At 38.9% G+C, this 21,304-nt stretch overlaps 1 protein-coding gene across 1 annotated transcript in view; it reads right to left on the bottom strand.

Moving 5' to 3' along the window:
* Window positions 1-907, bottom strand: part of Chmp7 (charged multivesicular body protein 7) — a 31,495-nt gene extending 30,588 nt beyond the window's left edge. The window contains exon 1 of the mRNA XM_027926829.3: window positions 563-907. Coding sequence (XP_027782630.3) covers window positions 563-711 — 149 coding nt within the window. The 5' untranslated portion in view covers window positions 712-907. The remainder of the gene's footprint in view (window positions 1-562) is intronic.
* Between the last annotated feature and the right edge of the window lie 20,397 nt (window positions 908-21,304).

The raw sequence follows: 21,304 nt of genomic DNA, 5'->3' as shown, positions 1-21,304 counted from the left end.
CTTAGTGTGCCTCCTGTGTTCCACCCTGCATCAGTGTCGCACACTTAGAACAAAACACACTTAGGACAAGACTCGCTTGGTCCATCTCCAGCTGCTCCCCTCGCGGGGACTTAGGGCCCTCTTAGCCTTGTGGGTCGGTATCAGCCCCCGACCTGGAGCTTTCACCTAGACATTGGTTGGGGAAATTCCGCCATAGACTGTATGAGGTGCCACGGAACCGCGGATCAGGACTCTGCACTCGCTTCGGCCCTCGGGTTGGGTCGGAACCCTTCCCTTTGTCTGTCTCATTCACACACTTTCCCACAGACATGGCCAGGACAGAATTTCTATACCGCCCAAATTCCAACAATTCCAAACCAAACAGAAAAGGGAGTCACGGTGTCCCCTCTGCTCGCTGACCCTGAACAGAGACTTCTCGGGCAACTCCCCAGGTCCATTTCAGCTCCAACCACTTTGGAGGGTACTAGGGACCCAACAGAGGGTGATCAAGCCTCTCTCCACCTGCTTAGGCCTCGAAGGGGAAGTCAGGTGGGCTACAAAACCAAATGGACCAGGGTCCTACCTGTTCATATGGGTGGTGCTCCAAAACCCTAATTCTGGTTCCTGCTGCCTGTGGGTTCTGTTGTGCTCTGGGGTGGCAGCCCCAGGGCACTGGGTGAGTCGATCATCCTTCAGGCCAAGAGTGGCCTGGGCACTGGGTGAGTCGATCATCCTTCAGGCCAAGAGTGGCCTGGGCACTGGGTGAGTCGATCATCCTTCAAGCCAAGAGTGGCCTGGGCGTGCCAAGGGGACCGCTGTCCCCCATCACCCCAGGGAAGCCAGTCCCTGGAGACAAGAGAGGCAGAATAGCCTTCCTTACCTCCTCTGTCCCATCTGGGTCACCAAAAATGTTGTAGGGACAAACGAGGCAAGGCACCAAAGTTAGCAGGAAACAGTTTTATTTGGCTGCAGCCAGGTTCAGAGGGCACAGCCTGAACCCCGAGTTCAGGAAGTTTCAGAGTTTTCTACCCAGCATGTAAGGGGAGGGGCTCAGAGGTTTACAGTCTGCAGAAGTTCACATAAAAGCAGCTTTTCCTTTCACTCTTCTGGGCAAGTTAACTCTTCAAAGACAGCACCTGAGAAGGGGAGAGCTTCTTCTCCCCTTTCTTTCCTTCCCCTGCCAGCTGTTACCATGGAGCCCAATTGTAACTTATCTTAAAAATGTAGACATCTCTGTGAAGCCCAGCTCAAGGCCAGAGGCCTTGTTTGCACATTTCTTCAAAGTACTATACTGGATACGTTTGTGGAAAACTAGTAAGGGGGTGTCCAGCACCTGGAGTGCTGGTATCTTCTCAGACAATGGCCAAGTAAACAGGGTGACATGAACATAGGAAGTTTATCTACATTGGACTCTTGCTGACAGTCCTAAAATCAGCCATGGTGAAGAGGGCTTTTCTGTGGAGAAAGGGGGTGCCACTTCATGAGGACAAAGCCTTTAACATATTATCAGTTATCATATAATTCTTCAACATATGGGTTCTTGGGGGACATCCAATGGCCAAACTATGACAGGATGCAAACTGGTGCAGCTACTTTGAAAAAGTTTGATGTTTTTGCACAAAACTACACATTCTCTTTCCACACAATCCAGCAATTGGTTGGCATTTATTGAAATGTATTGAAAATCTATTTACACACAAAACACCTGCACATAGATATTTGTAGCAGATCTACCAATAGTTGTCAAAACTTGGAAGGAGCAAAGATGCCATTTTTTTTTTTTCCTGGCTGAAAGCTTTATTGTTTTAGTGATAAGCATTCCAAATACTTTGAGATGATTAAAATAGTTATTTATGGATTACTATAATAAATGTTTTTCAAAAATTGAAATCAACTCAATAATCATACAGACTTTTTCTGTTCACTAAAGACTTCCAAATATAACTCTTCTGTATTTAAAAACAAAAACCAAAAAACTTCCAAATGTCAAAAGAAAGCTAAGTAATGGCCTAGGCAGGACAAGAAGAAAATTCTGAGCTGGGCAGGGTGGCACACACCTATGACCCCAGCAACTCAGGAAGCTGAGGCAAGAGGATTGCAAGCTTGAGGCCAGCTTCAACAATTTACCAAGACCTTTGGCAATGTATCAAGACCTTGCCTCAAAAAAAAAAAAAAAAAAAAAAAAGAAGTGCTGAGGATTTACCTTGATAGTAAAGTGCCCTTGGGTTCAATCTCCAATACGCACCCCACCCCCCAAAAAAACCCAAATTCTGCTTGGGGAAACTGTTGGGATAAATGCTAATGGGTGCCTAGGAAAGCTTGCATTGTGATTAAAAAATTCTCTGAAGACTTTAAGAAGGAAGAAAACAGAGGAAGCTGGCTACTTCCCTTATCTCCAAGCTTTAGGTGAGGATCAAAACAGAGTGCCATTGGTTTTAAAGTTAAAAAAAAAAAAAAAATGTACTCACTAGAACATTTGAAGAGGGTTTTTTCCAAGATGGTGGAAAAGAGCAGGTCACTTTCCTGGCTGCTCAGTGGTGTGAAACCAAGAAAGCAAACAGGCAGTGTCTCAGCAAGGTGGGTGGATGAAAAAAAAGAAAAAAAAAAAGGAGAGGAGGGACTTTACTGAATTTCATACTGGGCTCTCAAAGCAGATAAGGGACTCAGGAGGTTGGATCCCCCTGCCCCCCCCCCCCAAAAAAAAAATAAGGAAGAAATCCCCAGCACCACAGCTGCTGCCACACCCAGAGTGGTCCCTACATGAGCAAAGTGAAGGGATAAGGGAATTAAAGGAACCCTTATTTTTAGGAGGCCCCCGGCACGTCTGGGTAACGGGAGTTTAGAGCTCAATGACACTACCCAACTAAACTGAAATATGGACTGTTCAATATTCTTGTATGGGAAAGAAGGTGAATCTCTCCTGGCAGTGTGCGGGGCACAGAGGAAGAAACCATTTTGCAGTTGTGGTGCAGGCACCAGCACTGAGGGAGTCGATTCCTGGCACACCTGAGTCTGGCCTGAAATACAGGCCTGACAAACCCACACTGCATGACAGAGACTGTGCCTAAGTGACCAGGAGAAAGTTACACAGGGAGAAAGGTTCACAAAGGGGAAAACTGGTTGTGGAAACCCACCTGGCTCTACCCCACCCCCTCCAATCTGGCTGTTTGTCAGCCAGCTGGGAGAGACCACCTGGCTGGGAACTTAAAAGTTCAGGGATGGGAGAGATTGAGTTTGGATACTAAACCCAAGACCAGAAAATGTGGGGTCCACAGATGAGAGAGTAGACTAAGGATTGGATCCTCCATTATATGAGTGGAACCAGGGGAGATCCAGCATGGGCCTGCAATTTCTGGGCTCAGGAGGTGCACTGATTTAAAATCTCCAGACCAACAGGCATTCAGCAAAGAGCCTGGAGCCCATCAAAGCCTGACCACCCCCCATCCAGGAGTTCCACCTACGGGATTGCCTCTCTCACACCTGAGGGTGGAGCAAGCACCACACTCCAGGAAACCCCACCTAATGCTGCTGAGAAGGGAAGTTGAGAAACTTCTGAGCTCCTACATAAACAATGCTTTAAGTTTTCATCGAGATTGCTTTTTCCCTGTTTTTCTTTTCTGTTTAATTGTGACCTTAAAGGTTCATGAACATTTATACTTATTTGTATTTTTTTTTCTTATTTCTAGCATTTTGGAAACCAGTACTTTTTCATGTATCAGTTTTTTGAGACTAGGATGTTTGATTATTATATTTCAGTTTTGTTTTGAATACTTTTATTTTTATTTTTAAAATTTTACTTCATATATATTTACATATTTTTTCTCCCACTTATCTGTTTTTCTTTTCTTCTGCTAACAGTCAATCTCTTTTGCTCTTTGTTTCATTCTTCCTTTAATTTTTTACTTTTTCTTCTCTCCTCCTCCCTCACAATCATCACATTCAACATCATTTCTGTTCTTTCTCTGTCCACCTTTTGAAATTGCAAACACTTTTGCAATTACTATTTTTATTGTAGGCAATAACTGATCATATCATTTCTATTTATTGTGATGGTATTGTAGATGTCATAACAGGAACTATTTGGTTTAATGCTGTATATTGTCTGCATTGGTTATTGTTATTATTTGTCTCTCCCTAAATGGTGAGGAACTGGAAACCTTCAGGGACATTATATGTCTACAGGGTGGAAACTCTACTGCCTCATATCCATACTGTTATATGGGGTAGACACACAAACAACATGAAAAAGCAAGGGAACAAATCGCCCCAAACAAACCAAGATACTTCAATAACAGAATCCATTGACACCACAGAGAAAGAAATGTCCTTTTAAAAGGAGTTTAAAATGTACATAGTTAAACTAATCTGTGAGTAGAGGACTATGTAAGGAGTGAAATCAGAGAGAAAATGCAGAAAATACACTTCAATAAAGAGATAGAGATTCTGAAAAGAAAATCAAACCGAAATCCTCAAGATGAAAGACTCAATAAACCAAATTAGAAATCCAATGGAAAGCATCACCAACAGACTAGACCATGTGGAATACAGAGTTTTAGGCAATGAAGACAAATATAATCTTTTTACCGGGGACTGAACTCGGGGGCTCTCAAACACTGAGTCATATCCCCAGCCCTATTTTGTATTTTATTTAGAGACAGGGTCCCACTGAGTTGCTTAGCCCCTCACTTTTGCTGAGGCTGGCTTTGAACTTGTGATCCTCCTGCCTCAGCCTCCTGAGCCACTGGAATTAGCGGTGTGCTCCACCATACCCAGCTATAATAATGAAAATAAAGATGACCATGGATAAAAAAATGTTAAGACTATGAACAGAACTCCCAAGAAATATGGGATTACCTAGAAAGACCAAATTTAAGATTTGTTGGGATAGATGAAGGCTTGGAGATACAAACCAAAGAATGGACAGTCTTTTCAATGAAATCATAACAGAAAATTTCCAAAACCTAAAGAATGAAATAGAAAAACAGATACTGAGGCTTACAGGACCACAAATATACAAAATTACAACAGACCCGCACCAAGGCACATTATAATGAAAATGCCTAACATACAGAATAAGAATGGAATTTTAAAGGCCATGAGACAAAAATATCAGATTACATACAAGGGAAAATCTATATGTAATCAGATCTCAGCTAATTTCTCAACTCAGACCCTGAAAGCTAGGAGGTTCTGAAATAACATATACAACGCTCTGAAAGAAAATAGATGTGAACAAAGAATCCTATACCCAGCAAAATAAGGGTTCAGAATCGATGATGAAATAAAAACCTTCAATGATAAACAAAAGTTAAAAGAATTCACAACTAGAAAACCTGCACTACCGAACATATTCAATAAAATATTTTATGGAGAAGAAATGAAAAATAAAAGTGAAAACTAGCAAAGGGAGTTACACATCAACAAGACATAAGAATTGTAAAATATTAATGCCCCAAACAATGGAGCATCTATGTACATCAAACAAACCCTTCTCAATTTCAAGAATCAAATAGATCACAACACAATAATAATGGGTGACTTTAACACATTTCTGTCTCCACTGGATAGATCCTCCAAACAAAAACTAAATAAAGAAGCTATAGAACTAAAAAGTACAATTAATAATTTAGACTTAACAGACATATAGAATATTTCATCTAACAAAGACTGAGTATACTTTCTTTTCAGCAGCACATGGAGACTTCTCTAAAATATGTAATGTCTTAGGCCCCAAAGCAACTCTTAGAAATACTAAAAGTAGAGATAATACCTTGTATTCTATCAGATCATAATGGAATGAAATTAGAAATCAATGATTAAATTAAAAGTAGAAGCTACTTTAATACCTGGAGACTACATAATATGAATGAATGGCCAATGGATAATGGAAGAAACCAGGGTGAAATAAAAAAAATGCTTAGAGGTAAATGAGAATAACAATACAAAATATCAAAATCTCTGTGACAGTACTAAGAGGAAAGTTCTTTGCATTGAGCTCATTCATTAAAAGGATAGAAAGTCACCAAATAAATAACCTAACATTATATTTCAAAGCCCTAGAAAAAGAAAAGCAAACCAACACTAAAAGTAGTAGAAGACAAGAAATAATCAAAATAAAAGCTGAAATAAATGAAACTGAAACAAAAAACAAACAAACCCCCAAATCGACAAAAAGTTGGTTTCTTTGAAAACAATAAATAAAATTGATAAACCCTTAGCCAAGCTAATGAAGAGAAAGAGAGAAATAACTCAAATTACTAAAATTCATGATGAAAAAGAAAATATCATGATGGACACTACTAAAATACAGATGATAATCAGAAACTGTTTAAAATTTATACGTTAATAAAATAGAAAATCTTGAAGACATCAACAAATTTCCAGTAGAAACATATGACCTACCCAAATTGAATCAGGAGAGCCCTAGAAAATTCAAACAGATCAATTTCAAGCAAAGAAATTAAAGATGGCACCAAAAGCCCTGTAACAAAGGAAAAAGCCCAGGACCAGACAGATTCTCAGCTGAGTTCTTCCAGACCTTCAAAAAAGAACTGACACCAATCCTCCTCAAATCATTCCATGAAACAGAAAAGGCAGGAACACAAACTCATTCTGTGAAGCTAGTATCACCAAACCAGGCAAAGACACATCAAGGAAATACAACTTCAGACCAATATCTCACATGAATATAGATGCAAAAATTCCTAACAAAATACTGGCAAATCACATTCAAAAACATATTAAAGACATAGTGCACCACAATCAAGTGGGGTTCATCCCAGGGATGCAAAGTTGGTTCAATATCCAAAAATCAATAAAAGTAATTTATCACATCAACAGACTTAAAGACAAGAATCACATGATTATCTCAATAGATACAGAAAAAGCATTTGACAAAATACAGCATCATTCATGTTCAAAACACCAGCAAAACCTAGGGATGGATAGGAATATACCTCAACATTGTAGAAGTTATATATGCTAAACCCAAGGTCAATATCATTCTAAATGGAGGAAAATGGAAAGCATTCCCTCTAAAAACTGGAACAAGATAGAGAAGCCCTTCTTCACCACCTGTATTCTAGTCCTTGAAACTCTAGCCAGAGCAATTAGACACCAGAAAGAAATTAAAGGTATAAGAACAGGAAAAGAAGAATTCAAACTATCCCTTTTTGCCCATGAAATGATTGTCTATTTAGAAGACCCAAAAAACTCCACCAGGAAACTTCTAGAACTCATAGATGAATTCAGAAAAATAGCTGGATATAAAAATAACACCCATAAATCAATTATGTTCCTATACATTAGTGATAAATCAACTAAAAGAGAAATTAGGAAAACTATCCCATTCATAAAACCCTTGAAAAAAATAAAATACTTGGGAATCAATCTAACAAAAGAGGTGGAAGACCTCTACAACAAGAACTACAGAAGTCAATAAAGAAAGAAACGGAAGAAAACCTTAGAAGATGGAAAGATCTCCCATGTTCTGGTATAGGCAGAATTAATATTGTCAAAATTGCCATACTACCAAAAGCACTATACAGATTTAATGCAATTCCTATTAAAAGTCCAATGACATTCTTCATAGAAATTGAAAAGGCAGTGATGAAATTCATTTGGAAAAATAAGAGGCCCAGAATAGACAAAGCAATCCTAAGTGAGAAAAGTGAAGCAGCAGCCAGCACAATACCAGACCTTAAATTATACTACAGAGCTATAATAACAAAACGGCATGGTATTGGCACCAAAACAGATATGAAGACCAATGGTACAGAATAGAAGACACAGAGACAAACCCACACAAATACAATTATCTCATACTAGACAAAGGCGCCATAAACATACCTTGGAGAAGTGACAGCCTCTTCAACAAATGGTTCTGGGAAATCCATATGTAGCAAAATGAAATTAAACCCTTCTCTCTCACCCTGCATAAAACTCAACTCAAAGTGGATCAAGGACCTAGGCATTAGACCAGAGACCCTGTGCCTACTAGGAAAAAATGTAGGCCCAAACCTTGGCATAGAAACCAAATTCCTCAACGTCACTCCTAAAGCACAAGTAAAATCAAGAATCAACAAATGGGATAGTATTAACCTAAAAAGCTTCTTCACAGCAAAGGAAATAATCAATAATGTGAAGAAAGAGCCTACAGAATGGAAGAAAAATCTTGCTATCTTCACCTCAGATAAAGCATTCATCTCCAGAACATATAAAGAACTTAAAAAAGCTTAATGCCAAAAAACCAAATAACCCAATCAAGATACGGGCAAAGTAACTGAACAGGCACTTCACAGAAGAAGAAATACAATGGTCAACAAATACATGAAAAAATGTTCAACATCTCTAGCAACTGGAGAAATGCAAGTTAAAACTACACTGAGATTCCATCTCACTCCATTCAGAATAATAATTATCAAGAACACAAGTAACAATAAATGTTGGGAAGGATGTGGGGGATAAGGTACACTCATTCATTTCTGGTGGGACTGCAAATGGCTTCAACCACTCTGGAATGCAGTATGAAAATTCCTCAGAAAACTTGGAATGGAACCACCATTTGACCCAGTTATCCCACTCCTCTGGATATACCCAAAAGACTTAAAAATCAGCATACTCTGTTGACATGTCCACATCAATGTTTATAGCAGCTCAATTCACAATAACAATCTAGTTGCCCTTCAACAGATGAGTGGATAAAGAAAATGTGGTATATATACACAATGGAATACTACTCAGCCATACCGAAGAATGAAATTACCGCATTTGCCAGTAAATGGATGGAACTCGAGACTATCATGCTGAGTGAAAAAAGCCAATCCCCAAAAAACAAAGGCCAAATGTTCTCTCATATGCGGATGCTAACTCACAACAAGCAGTTGGGGGAAGGAAGAACAGAAGTTCACTGGATTAGACAAAGGGCAATGAAAGGAAAGGGGGGGTGGGAATAGGAAAGACAGTCAAATGCGTGGGTCATCCCCTATGTTCATACATGAATACACAGCCAGTGTCACTCCGCATCATGTACAACCACAAGAATGGGAAGTTATACTCCACTATGTATAATATGTCAAAATGCATTCTACTGTCATGTGTAACTAAAAAGAACGAATAAAATTTAAAACAAAAACCATCTGAAGAACTCCAGCTGTGCAATGGGCCTGCAGCCTAACCTATATATATTCCTCCTGCTTAGAGATATGGGGCAGCTCTCCATTGTATCCCGGCCTACTGTCACCAAAGAGTGTGTGAGTAATAAAATATCCCAAACCCTCATGTTCTTTCTTTTGGATTGGGAAACAGGAAGCTCGCGGGCATCTGCAGCCCTGGAGTTGATCGGAAGCATTTTCCCCGTGACACTTTTGATTCATATATTTCATGAAGGCAGCTAGCTTTGCTTTGCTTTTCAGTGCTTAGTCTGAGATGAAATGCCAGAAACCCACAGCTTCAGGAGGAAAAGTGCTTTCATGATCTGCAGTGCAAGCCACAAACAGGATTTTCTGATAGAGGCTTCAAAGCTTGAAGAGATGAGAAAAGCTGGGCATGTGCTCAACCAGACACTCTGCAAACAGGGAAGGAGGCCTCTGCACCTGTAAAGTGTTGTTTCCCTACTTTTAGAAAGCAACAGATTTCATGCTTTATTTCCTCTTGAGAACAGCTTTAAGGATTTTTTTTTTTTCTCAAAAGACTTAAAAGTAAAACTCAGGGAGAAAAGGTGGCCCATTTGAGGGGTTAGCACCGGCCTCAAAAGTGGAGACTCATTGAGGTGGGTGACTATTTAACACTGGCTGAAAAGAAACCACAGAGATAGAGAGAGGCAGAAACTGAGAACATAATAAAGAAATAATCCATCAGAGACGCACCAGCTTGACTGACAGTGGTGACAGTCGCCTCTGCTGAAGGGAGGGGGGAGCTCAGGCAGAGACAGAGGGCAGCAGATGGGAGGAGATGGGCTTGGGGAAGCTGTGAGAAGTTGGTACAACCCAATCAACAAATGGGCCAAGGACCTGAACAGACACTTCTCAGAGGAGGACATACAATCAATCAACAAGTACATGAAAAAATGCTCACCATCTCTAGCAGTCAGAGAAATGCAAATCAAAACCACCCTAAGATACCATCTCACTCCAGTTAGATTGGCAGCCATTATGAAGTCAAACAACAACAAGTGCTGGCGAGGATGCGGGGAAAAGGGTACACTTGTACACTGCTGGTGGGACTGCAAATTGGTGCAGCCAATTTGGAAAGCAGTATGGAGATTTCTTGGAAAGCTGGGAATGGAGCCACCATTTGACCCAGCTATTCCCCTTCTCGGTCTATTCCCTAAAGACCTAAAAAGAGCATGCTACAGGGACACTGCTACATCGATGTTCATAGCAGCACAATTCACAATAGCAAGACTGTGGAACCAACCTAGATGCCCTTCAATAGATGAATGGATAAAAAAAATGTGGCATTTATACACAATGGAGTATTACTCTGCATTAAAAAATGACAAAATCATAGAATTTACAGGGAAATGGATGGCACTAGAGCAGATTATGCTAAGTGAAGCTAGCCAATCCCTAAAAAAACAAATGCCAAATGTCTTCTTTGATATAAGGAGAGTAACTAAGAACAGAGTAGGATCGAAGAGCACGAGAAGAAGATTAACATTAAACAGGGATGAGAGGTGGGAGGGAAAGGGAGAGAGAAGGGAAATTGCATGGAAATGGAAGGTCCCTCAGAGTTATACAAAAGTACATACAAGAGGAAGTGAGGGGAAAGGGAAAAATAATACAAGGGGGACAAATGAATGTCAGTAGAGGGGGCAGAGAGAGAAGAGGGGAGGGGAGGGGAGGGGAGGGGGGATAGTAGAGGATAGGAAAGGCAGCAGAACACAACAGACACTAGTATGGCAATATGTAAATCAATGGATGTGTAACTGATGTAATTCTGCAATCTGTATATGGGGTAAAAATGGGAGCTCATAACCCACTTGAATCAAAGTGTGAAATATGATATATCAAGAACTATGTAATGTTTTGAACAGCCAACAATAAAAAATTAAAAAAAAAAAAAAGAGAAGTTGGTAGAGGAAGTGGTTGAGTAAAAATTGACCCAAGTGCTCACCATGGACAGGTAGTGGAGCGGGAATTGGAGTCGTGGGCGCAGGAACCACTTATAAGCACCGTGCACGGCGGCCAGAGGAGAGAGAGGACTCCTAAAGGAGGCAGCCAGCGAACCCAGCAGTCACCTGACCTGATCCCCAGAGTGCCTGCACCAGAGTGGTTGAAATAGGCCCCAAGAACACTGTGCCTGGAGCATACGGGCTCTGGATTCCAAGGAGAAAGCTCCCGAGCTGCTGGTGCCCCATGAGAGCTATGGGGAGACGCCGTGAAGGCCACACGGAGCGTCTGCACCCAAGGGCTGACACCCCCATTCATAGTCGTAGTGTGAATGTGAAACCCGGGGACGTTTAGTTCTTCCTGTGCCCTAAAAATGCGTTTTACCAGAGGCCCCTGAAATCCAGAGGTCCTGCCAAGCGAGAGGCACCTCTCCAGCAGTAGAGGTCAAGGGTCAAATCTCAGGCCCCGACAGAGTTCCAAAGACCAGCCACTGGAGCTTCCAGTTTAGGACGCCTCACCACTGCCGTTCCAAGAAAGCAGTTTGCCAGCATTTATGGGTTAATCCACCCTCCACTGGGAGAGCTACTGAGAGCTAATCCACAAGATCAAAACTTAGCAAACCGCTGTCCTTGACCCAAGGGTTACAGAGCCCCAAAATAAATATAAACAACGAAAGTCCATCTCTGCCAACAGTTTTGACCACCTCAGTGGAAACGAGCCCTTTATTCATGATTAAGATTTTTTTCTTTTTTTTCCCCCATATTCCCCCTATTTTTTTATATTTGTGCTCTTTAAAATTTTTGTTCAAAAATAATTTTATTATTTTTACTTTTTTCCATTCTGCAAAATATACATATTCATATAATTTAACTTTCATTTCAATTGCTTTCTTCTGCCATGGGATCTGTTTATTATTTAGCCTTGGTTTGACTTCGGTGGGGTATAATTATGCGTCAGTTTGAGTTGTTCAGGTCTTACATTTGCTTGTTTGTTTGTACCTTAGGTTTGTCCTTATTGCCTCTTCTTCACTCTCTTCCACCACTAATTACCAAGTTTTCCTATTCTCTCTTCTTCTCTTTCATTTTTAATTACTTTTAGTTACATTTTTATTTCTCCTTCTTTATAGTCATCACCTTCTACCTCTCTCCTGCCTCTCCTCTGTTCACATTTCTAAATATTTCAAGCTCTCTCTTGCCTTCCTGCCCTATTTTCTCTTCACTTAAGAAACCATAAGGGGCTGGGGATGTGGCTCAAGCGGTAGCGCGCTAGCCTGGCATGCGTGCGGCCCGGGTTCGATCCTCAGCACCACATACAAAGATGTTGTGTCCACCAAAAACTTAAATAAATAAATAAATATTAAAAATTTTTTAAAAAAGAAAAGAAACCATAATCCCACTAATAGAATAATATAGTTTATGTAATTCCTACCAATTTGTGTTGTTGTGATTAATAATACAGTGGATGATATAGTAGATACCTGCTGCTTAATGCCTGATCTAGTCCACAGTTTTTTGTTTGTTTGTTTGTTTTACTGTTGGTGCTGATGTTAAATGCTGACCCCACCTTTTCTATATAGGTGGCAATTAGTGCTATAGACATCCCAGTAGACTTTGAACATTTGTCTTAAAGTTGTACAGCTGTTGCTAACATTAGTGCTATCCCTGGCTCTCTGCTTCCCCTAAGAGGGGCTAGAAAGTTATTGGGACATTTTAAGTTCACAGAGTAGAGACCCTGTTACTGAAAAATATCCTCAACTCAGCCAAGTAACAACAAATCTAATGCCACACACAATCTAACAATACTTCAACAGATGGACTTGGGGAGAGAAAAAACCCAAACCAGCCATCAGGCCCCAAGAGGGAATAATCAGAGGGGGACATCAGGTTCCCTTATGGATATCTACTCACACATCAAAAACAGAGAGCAGACCCAGGATGAAATAGATAACTACACACAAAAGGACTTGTGTATGAAAGAGGAAGGGGAATCTATCTCAGTGTTTGTACAAGATCTCTGAAAACATGAGGAAACAGGTAAATGAATCTCCTCCCAAATTTCACAACCCCTTTGTCTCTTATCCCATAACGGAGTTTTGCTCAGTCATAAAGAAGAATGAAATTATGGCATTCTCTAGTAAATGGACATAAGCCAGACTCAGAAATTCAATGTTTTCTCTCATATGTGAAAGCTAGAGCAAAATAAGGGAGAGCAGGTAGGGATCAGAAATCATAAAGATATCAGTGGAGTAGATGAGTAAAACACATCAGTAGTCCTGACATTCTAGCAATACTGAGTCATATAATCCATGAGTATGGAAGACCTTTTCATTCACTAACATTTTCTTTCATTTCTTTTTAGTTTTACCTGTACAGATCTTTTGTCTCCCTGCTGTGGTTTATTTCTGGTATTTGTAGGCTATTATAAATAGAGTTGCTTTCTTAATTCTCTTTTTGGGTTGTTTATTGATAGTGTACAGGAAAAACCAATTTTTATGTTGACTTATTTTTCTGCAATGCTCTGAATTTGTTTATTCATTCTAATAGACTTTTGCAGCATCTTTGGAATTTTCTACACATAAGATTATGTCATCAACAACAGAGATAATTTTATTTTTCCTTTCTAATTTGAATGACTTTATTTCTCTTGTCTAATTGCTCTGGCTAAAACTGTCTATACTAGTTTGAATAGAAATGGAATAGTGTCACTTCATGTCTTGTTCCTCAGATAATGAAATCTTTTAGCATTTTATTCTTAAATATGTCAACTGTAATTTTCATGTATGGCTTTTATTATATTGAGGTCATTTTCTTCTATTCCTAGTTTGTTGAATATTTTTGTTGAATTTTGTTAAATGATTTTTCTGCATTAATGGAGGCAAGGATGATAATGTGGGTTTTGCCTTTCATTCTGTAATGTGTTCATTACATTGATTAATTTTCATCTGTCGAACAATCCCTGCATTCCAGCAATAAATCCCACTTGATCCTGATGGAGCAGTTTACTACTATTGTGCTGAAAAGTTTTGCAATAATAGGCTGTGTCAGTGAGCTCTTTATTGCTCTGACAAAATACCTGAAGTGTCTGTTCACATCTTTGACCCATTTTTAAGTTGGGTTTTTCATTTATTTATTGTTGAATTTTAAGAGTCCCTTGTATATTTGGGATTCCAGTTCCTTATCAGATCAGAATTTAGCCAAGTTTCTCAGTCTGTAACTTGTCTTTTCATTCTCTGCATTGTGAAATTGCATGGAATGTATAAATGAAATTGGGAAGAACTCACAGCTTGACAATATTGAGTCTTCATTTCCATGTACATGGACTATCTCTCCATTTATTTTGACTTTTATTAGATTTTATATCAGACTTACTTTCTAAGTAATGTGCATATTTTGTTAGTTTGTGCCTAAGTATTCATTTTTCTATTTTTGGCAAAAATATTAATGATATGTTTTTAATTCAAGTTCCACTTGCTCATTGCTCATATATAAGACTATTGGAGTTTGTGTATAAACATTATATTCTGAAACCTTATTATAATTGACTCTTGGTTCTAAGAGCTTTTTGTTGTTGATAATGATGATAATTCTATGGCTTTTTTTTTTTTTTTACATAGTTTATCCTGTCGTCTGTAATCAGAAATTTTTATTTTTACCTTCTCAGTGTGTATGCATTAACTTCTAGGATCAAATTGACTAGGAATGGTGTGAGTGGACATTCTTGTGTTGTTCCTGATTTTAGTGTGAAAGCATCTAGCTTAGGTTAGCTGTAGATTTTCAATTTTTCTTTTAATTTTTCAATCTTCTTCATTGATCTATATGATATTTAGAAGTGTGTTGTTTATTCTCCAAGCATTTTAGGGCTTTCCCTTTATCTTTCTTTTGTACATTTGTAGTTTAATTCCATTGGTGTCTGAGAGTATACTTGGTATGATTTATATCCTTTACATTTTGTAAATATGTGTTTCGTGGCCCAGAACATGGTCTATCTTGATGAATATTCCAAGGGAGCCTCACAATAATATGTATTCTTTGGTTGTTGGATGAAATATTCTATGAATGTCAATTAGACCCAGCTGATAGATGGTGTGGAGTTCAACTGTGTCCTCACTGATTTTCTACAAGCTCGGTCTTTTCATTATCAATAGATGGCTGTTGAAATCTCCATCTATAATACTGGATTCTACTGGATTCTTCTATTTCTCTTTCCAGTTCTATCAGATTCTGCCTCCCACATCTTGTCAGTCTTGTGCTGTGCATACACATAAGGAATTTTGATGTCTTTCTGGAAAATTAACCTTCTTGTTGTTATATATTGCTCCTCTTCATCTCTGATAAATCTCCCAACTCTAAAGTCTGCTTTGTCTGAAATTAATATAGCTATTCCACCTGTCTAGAATGGTTATTCCAGACATTACATCATATCTGTGTGCAGGGTTAGGGTTAACATAGTGTATCTTTCTCAATCCATCTGCTTTTAATCAATGTTTGCCTAAATTGATTGGACTTTTTTCTGAAACACCATGTAGTTGAGTTTTGTTTGTTTATTTACTCTGAGAATAATTATCTTTTAAAAGGTGATTTATATCATTGATGTACTATAATTGTTGATACAGTTAATTGTCTACCATGATTTTTACTGTCTTGTTTGTTTCCTTTGATCTTTGTTTTTGATTTTGGGCTTCTGTTTTGGCCTTTGTGTGTGTGTGTGTGTGTGTGTGTGTGTGTGTGTTTTGTGTGTGTGTGTGTGGTGCTGCTGGGGATTGAACCCAGGTCCTTGTGTATTTGAGGCACGCACTTTACCAACTGAGCTATACCCCCAGCTACATATCTTCGTGAATAGTAGAAGTAACTTAAAACAGTGTGGTCTCAATTCTTCCCTCTATTCCTTATGACTTTGCTATCATTCGTTGCAGTTATCAACAAGTTATGATCACTAGATTAAGTGTTGCTATTATTACTTTGAATAAAACTTTATCTGTTAGATCAAGCAAGAATAAATAAAATAGCTAGGCATGGTGGTGCTCACCTGTAATCCCAGTGACTCAGGAGGCTGAGGCAGGAGGATCCCAAGCCTGAGACCAGCCTCAGCAATTTATCAAGTCCCACAGAGATTCAGCAAGATCCTATCTCAAAATAAAACAATCCAAAGGGCTTGGGATGTAGCTCAGTGGTAAAGCACTCCTGGGTTCAACGCCCGGTCCACAGTCCCCTCATCCCAAAAACAAAGAATAAGTAAACTAAAGAACTTCATCTGACTTTCACTTATTCCTTCTGTGCTCTTAGTTTTCCTTTATAAATCTGAGTTTTTGACTTACGCCATTTTCCTTCTTCTGAAGAAATTTTCAAAAACATTTCTTGCAAGGCAGGTCTACGGGCCACAAATTCTCTCAGTTTTTTTTTTTTTTTTCCTAAGAGAGTCTTTATTTCTTGTTCACTTCTGTTTCATATTTTTCCTGGATACTGAATTCTATGTTGGTAGATTTTTTTTTTCTTCTAGACCTTCATCCTTTCACTCAGCCTGCCTCCTGCTTGCATACTTTCCTCAATAGAAGCACAATGTTCTTCTTTTCTTTGCTTTATGCAGAAAGATGGTTTTTCTCTCAATTTCCATCCCCACCCCACCCCCAGAGGGGAATCTAGCTTGGGGCCTTGTACATCTCTGTCTTCTTTCAATATTTTCTTTTTCTTTGTTTATGTGCAGCTTGAGGAATGTCCACGTGTAGTTTGCGGGGCGGGTTTTCCCTCTTGTTTGCTATTTGCACAATTTCATAGATCTGCAAGCTGGTGTTGGTCATTGATTTTGCTTCTGTTCCGCCCCCCCCCACACAACCTTTTTTTCCTTCCTAGGTATCCATTACATGTAACTCCTTCTAAAATTGTTCCACTGTTCTTTTTTAATATCTATTTTTTTAGTTATAGGTGGACATAATACCTTTATTGTATTTTATATGCTGCTGAGGATCAAACCCAGTGCCTCATGTTTGCTAGTCGAGCACTTTACCTCTGAGCCACAACCCCAGCCCTTCCACTGTTCTTTTTTTAAAAAAAATTTTTGTTTTAATTAGTTATATATGACAGCAGAATGCACCATGATATATCATACATAAATGGAGTATGATTTCTCATTTTTCTGATTGTACATGATGTACAATCATATACAATAGGATAATGATGTCTGATTCAGTCTACTATGTTCCTACCCCCATATACTTCCCTTCCCTTCACACCCCTCTACCTAATCTAAAGTAACTCTATTCTTCCCTCAACTCCTTCACCACCACCCTTATTGTGAGTTAGCATCCACAAATCAGAGAAAACATTTGGCCTTTGGATTTTGGGGAATGGCTTATTTCGCTTAGCACGATAGTCTCCATTTGCCTGAAAATGCCATAATTTCATTCTTCTTTAAGACTGAGTAATATTCCATTTTGTATGTATACCACATTTTCTTTATCCATTCATCTGTTGCAGGGCACCTAGGTTGGCTCCACAGTTTAGCAATTGTGAGTTGAGCTGCTGTAAACATGGATGTGGCCTTGTCACTGTAATATGCTGATTTTAAGTCCTTTGGGTATAAACCTAAAAATGGGATACCTGGGTCAAATGGTGGTTCCATTTGAGCACGTGAGCAGCAGGCCACTTACCCATAGGCACAGCCCTGGGTGTGAGGCCATGTGTTGCAGTCCTGCGGTTGCTCCACTGCCTGCACCTCGATTTCTCGATACAAGGACCGTTAGCTGAAATTGCTTTGGTGGCTGCCTGTAATCTGCTTAGCTACTGCCTGAGTATATGTACATGGTAACTGTGCAATAAAATCAGACCTGCTTCCTGCTTGGTCTTCAGAAGTCTTGATTAGCAACTCTGCAGCCACGCTGTGCTATCCTCTACCCTGTTCTGTGGATGAGAGAGAGCCCACGTGGTGTCTTTACTATTTTTACATAATTTTTGTTGAAAAAATGAACTGGGTAAAGGACTTGAGCTAAGGAGAACTTTTGCATGAGGCTTTATGTTCATCTGGCTTGGAAGGTATGTTTATTGTTTGCGTAGCTAAAATTTCTACTGTTGTCTATGTCATCTCCCCTGTTGTCTTTGTAAATAAAGTCTGAGAAATTCTCCTGAGTAATTTTTAAATATATTTTTAGTTGTCAATGGACCTTTATTTTATTCATTTATATGTAGTGCTGAGAATTGAACCCAGGGCCTCACACCTGCTAGGCAAGCACTCTACCACTGGGCTGCAACCCTAGCCCCTCCTGATTTTCTTCCTTTCTCTTCTCCTCTATTCCTTTTTCCTGATTTATTCTAAGCATGTTTTTTCCTCTGAAGCAAAATACAAGCTCATAGGGATATGGACATCTTAATACACCCAGTCAATATTGCATTTTATTATAACCGTTTTACTGTTTCCCTGCAGAAGTGCAAGTTTCTTGGAGCAGGTTCTACGTATTTTAACCTTTGTAGACATTATGATTGGTACATAATCAATGATCAATAAATTCTTAAAAAAGTATTGTAAGCAAGGGACTAATAAACACTGTCTGCTCTTTTCCTCCTCAAATAGGTCTTCCTTCGAGGTAAAGTCTCTCACTTCCAGTGGTTCTTAATGCTGATTCACAAGAGAATCACTTTGAAGGAATTTTTAAAATATATGTTGGGCCAGGTGAGGTGGCACACACCAGCAGCGAGTTCAAAGCCAGCGTCAGCAAGAGCAAAGTGCTAAGCAACTCAGTGTTGTGTTGGGTTCTGCAAAACAAAAACAAACAAACAAACAAAAAAAAAAAAACAGTCAACATGAAGGGAAAATGGACTATTTCAACATATATATGATGTAAAACAGGAACCAAATGGGCATTTTAGAACCCCCAATTCCACTATCTGATATGAAAAATTCACTTGGATAATCATAAGAGAAATTAAACATAGCAGAAGAAAGTGAGCTGGAAGAGAGATTTTTTAAAAAATCGAAAGGAGAAAGGAACTGAAAGAAATGAAGGAAAAGTATCTCAGTGACCTACAGAAAAATACGCGTTACATGTGGAAATGGAGACCAAGAAGTGGCTAAAAAAGGGGAAGGGTAAAAAAAAAAAAAAGGCTAATATTTTCTCAAATGCAGTGAAAAACATCAACTCACAGATTAAGAAACTTGGAAACTCCCCCCCCCCCCAAGAAAGATAAACATAAAAAAAAAATGCTACCCAGGAACATTACAGTCCATGGTAAAGAGGAAGTTTGGTACATAAAACATTTTTTGTGCATTCATAGGAACAATGATATAAAAGGTAGATGATATAAAATAGTGGAGAAAATGATAAATCTATATTCAATATCATGAATTTAGACAAAAAAATATTCTTAAAGTATTGCCAGCGGGGCATGGTGCACATGCCTGTATTCCCAGCAACTTGGGGGGCTGAGGCAGCAGGATCTAAATTTCCAGGGTAGCCTGGGCAACTTAGAGACCCTGTCTCAAAATAAAACATATGTGTTTTTAAAAATATATATTTTATTTTTTAGTTGTGATTGGACACAATACCTTTTGCTTATTTATTTTTATATGGTGCTGAGGATCGAACCCAGGGCCCCACATGTGCTAGGCAAGCACTCTACCGCTGAGCCACAACCCCAGCCCTCAAAATAAAACATATGTTTTTTAAAAAAGGACTGGGGATATGCTCAGTGGTAGAGGGCCCCCCCCCAGGCTCCCGCCAGTTTTAATTCTCGGTCTTGTTAAAAAGAAAGAAAAGGGGGGGGGGACAACCTTACCAAGTCAAATCTAGCAATATGTATTTACATCATAATACATCACAAGTGAAATTTAGTGGATATAACATTTGAAAGACAAACTCATTGATTATTTTAATGGCATAAGAGAGGAAAACTACGAAATCATCTCAACAGATGCAGAAAAATATCATTTGACCAATTTCAACAACTGTTTATGATGACAATTCTTAACAAACTAGGGATGGAAGGGAATTTAACCTGATAATAAGCATCCTATCTAACAGTGATATTGGATGATTTCCTTCTAAGATTGGAAATAAGACAAGTATGTCTGCTTCAACCACTTTAACATTTAACACTGAAAGTCCTAGGCAGGGCAATTAAGCAAGATGAAAAAAGTGTGTCAAGATTGAGGGAGAAAGAAAACTAAGTTTGTTTTCAGCTACACAGAGTGTGGTTGCTTATACACAGAATCCTAAAGAATCTACAAAATAAAACTGGAAATAATATACAAATTTAACAAGATCATAGAATACAAGACCAATGCACAAAAATCAATTGTGTGATTGAACTCAGGGGCACTTAACCACTGAGCCATATCCCCAGCCCTATTTTGTATTTTATTTAGAGACAGGGCCTCACTGTTGCTTAGAGCCTCACCACTACTGACTTTGAACTGTGATCCTCTTGTGTCAGCCTCCCAAGCCGCTGGGATTACAGGCGTGCACCACCGTGCCTGGCCATCAATTGAACTTGCATGTAGGAGTAAAAACACCAATTTTAAAACAAAAGAATCTAAGCCAATTCCACTAACAATAACATAAATATAAGAATAGCAATTCTACATCACGTACAACCAGAAGAATGAGTGAGAAGTTACACTCCATTTATGTATTGTGTGTCAAAATGCATTCTACTGTCATTATAATTAGAAAAAATTTTCAAATTAAAAAATATATTTAAGAATACACTTAAAAATGATGTGCAAGACTCAATCTTGTAAAATATTTTCACTGAGAGTTTGCAAAACACTGTCAAACTTCAGAAGATAGAAATACATAAATCTTTGATGAATTATAAGACCCCAAAATGGTTAAATGCTAATTCTTCGCATTGCTATCTGTATTCAATGCTATTCCAATTTAAAACCCAGCATTCTTGGGGCTGGGGTGGTAGCTCAGTGGTAGAGTGTTTGTCTTGCACTATGAGGCACTAGGTTCGATCCTCAACACCACATAAAAATAAATAAAATAAAGGTTTTGTGTTCCTCTACAACCAAAAAAAAATTTTTAGTTTTTAAATTTTTTTAAAAAAAAACCCAGCATTTTTTTTTAAATTGAAGATTTTATTCTATATAAAATTCATATGGAAATACAGACTTTTTTGGATGGAACAGTGGAAAGACTTCACAGCCTGACTCCTCGGCTACCACCCGGGCGGAGCTTGGGGGCGTGGAAAAGCATCGTAAGACTCCGAGCGACGTGCCTTCTA

Source organism: Marmota flaviventris, chromosome 3 (assembly GCF_047511675.1).
Source record: "Marmota flaviventris isolate mMarFla1 chromosome 3, mMarFla1.hap1, whole genome shotgun sequence".
NCBI lineage: Eukaryota > Metazoa > Chordata > Mammalia > Rodentia > Sciuridae > Marmota > Marmota flaviventris.
Note: the sequence above shows the minus strand (reverse complement) of the source record. Positions and strands in the feature narration are given on the sequence as shown.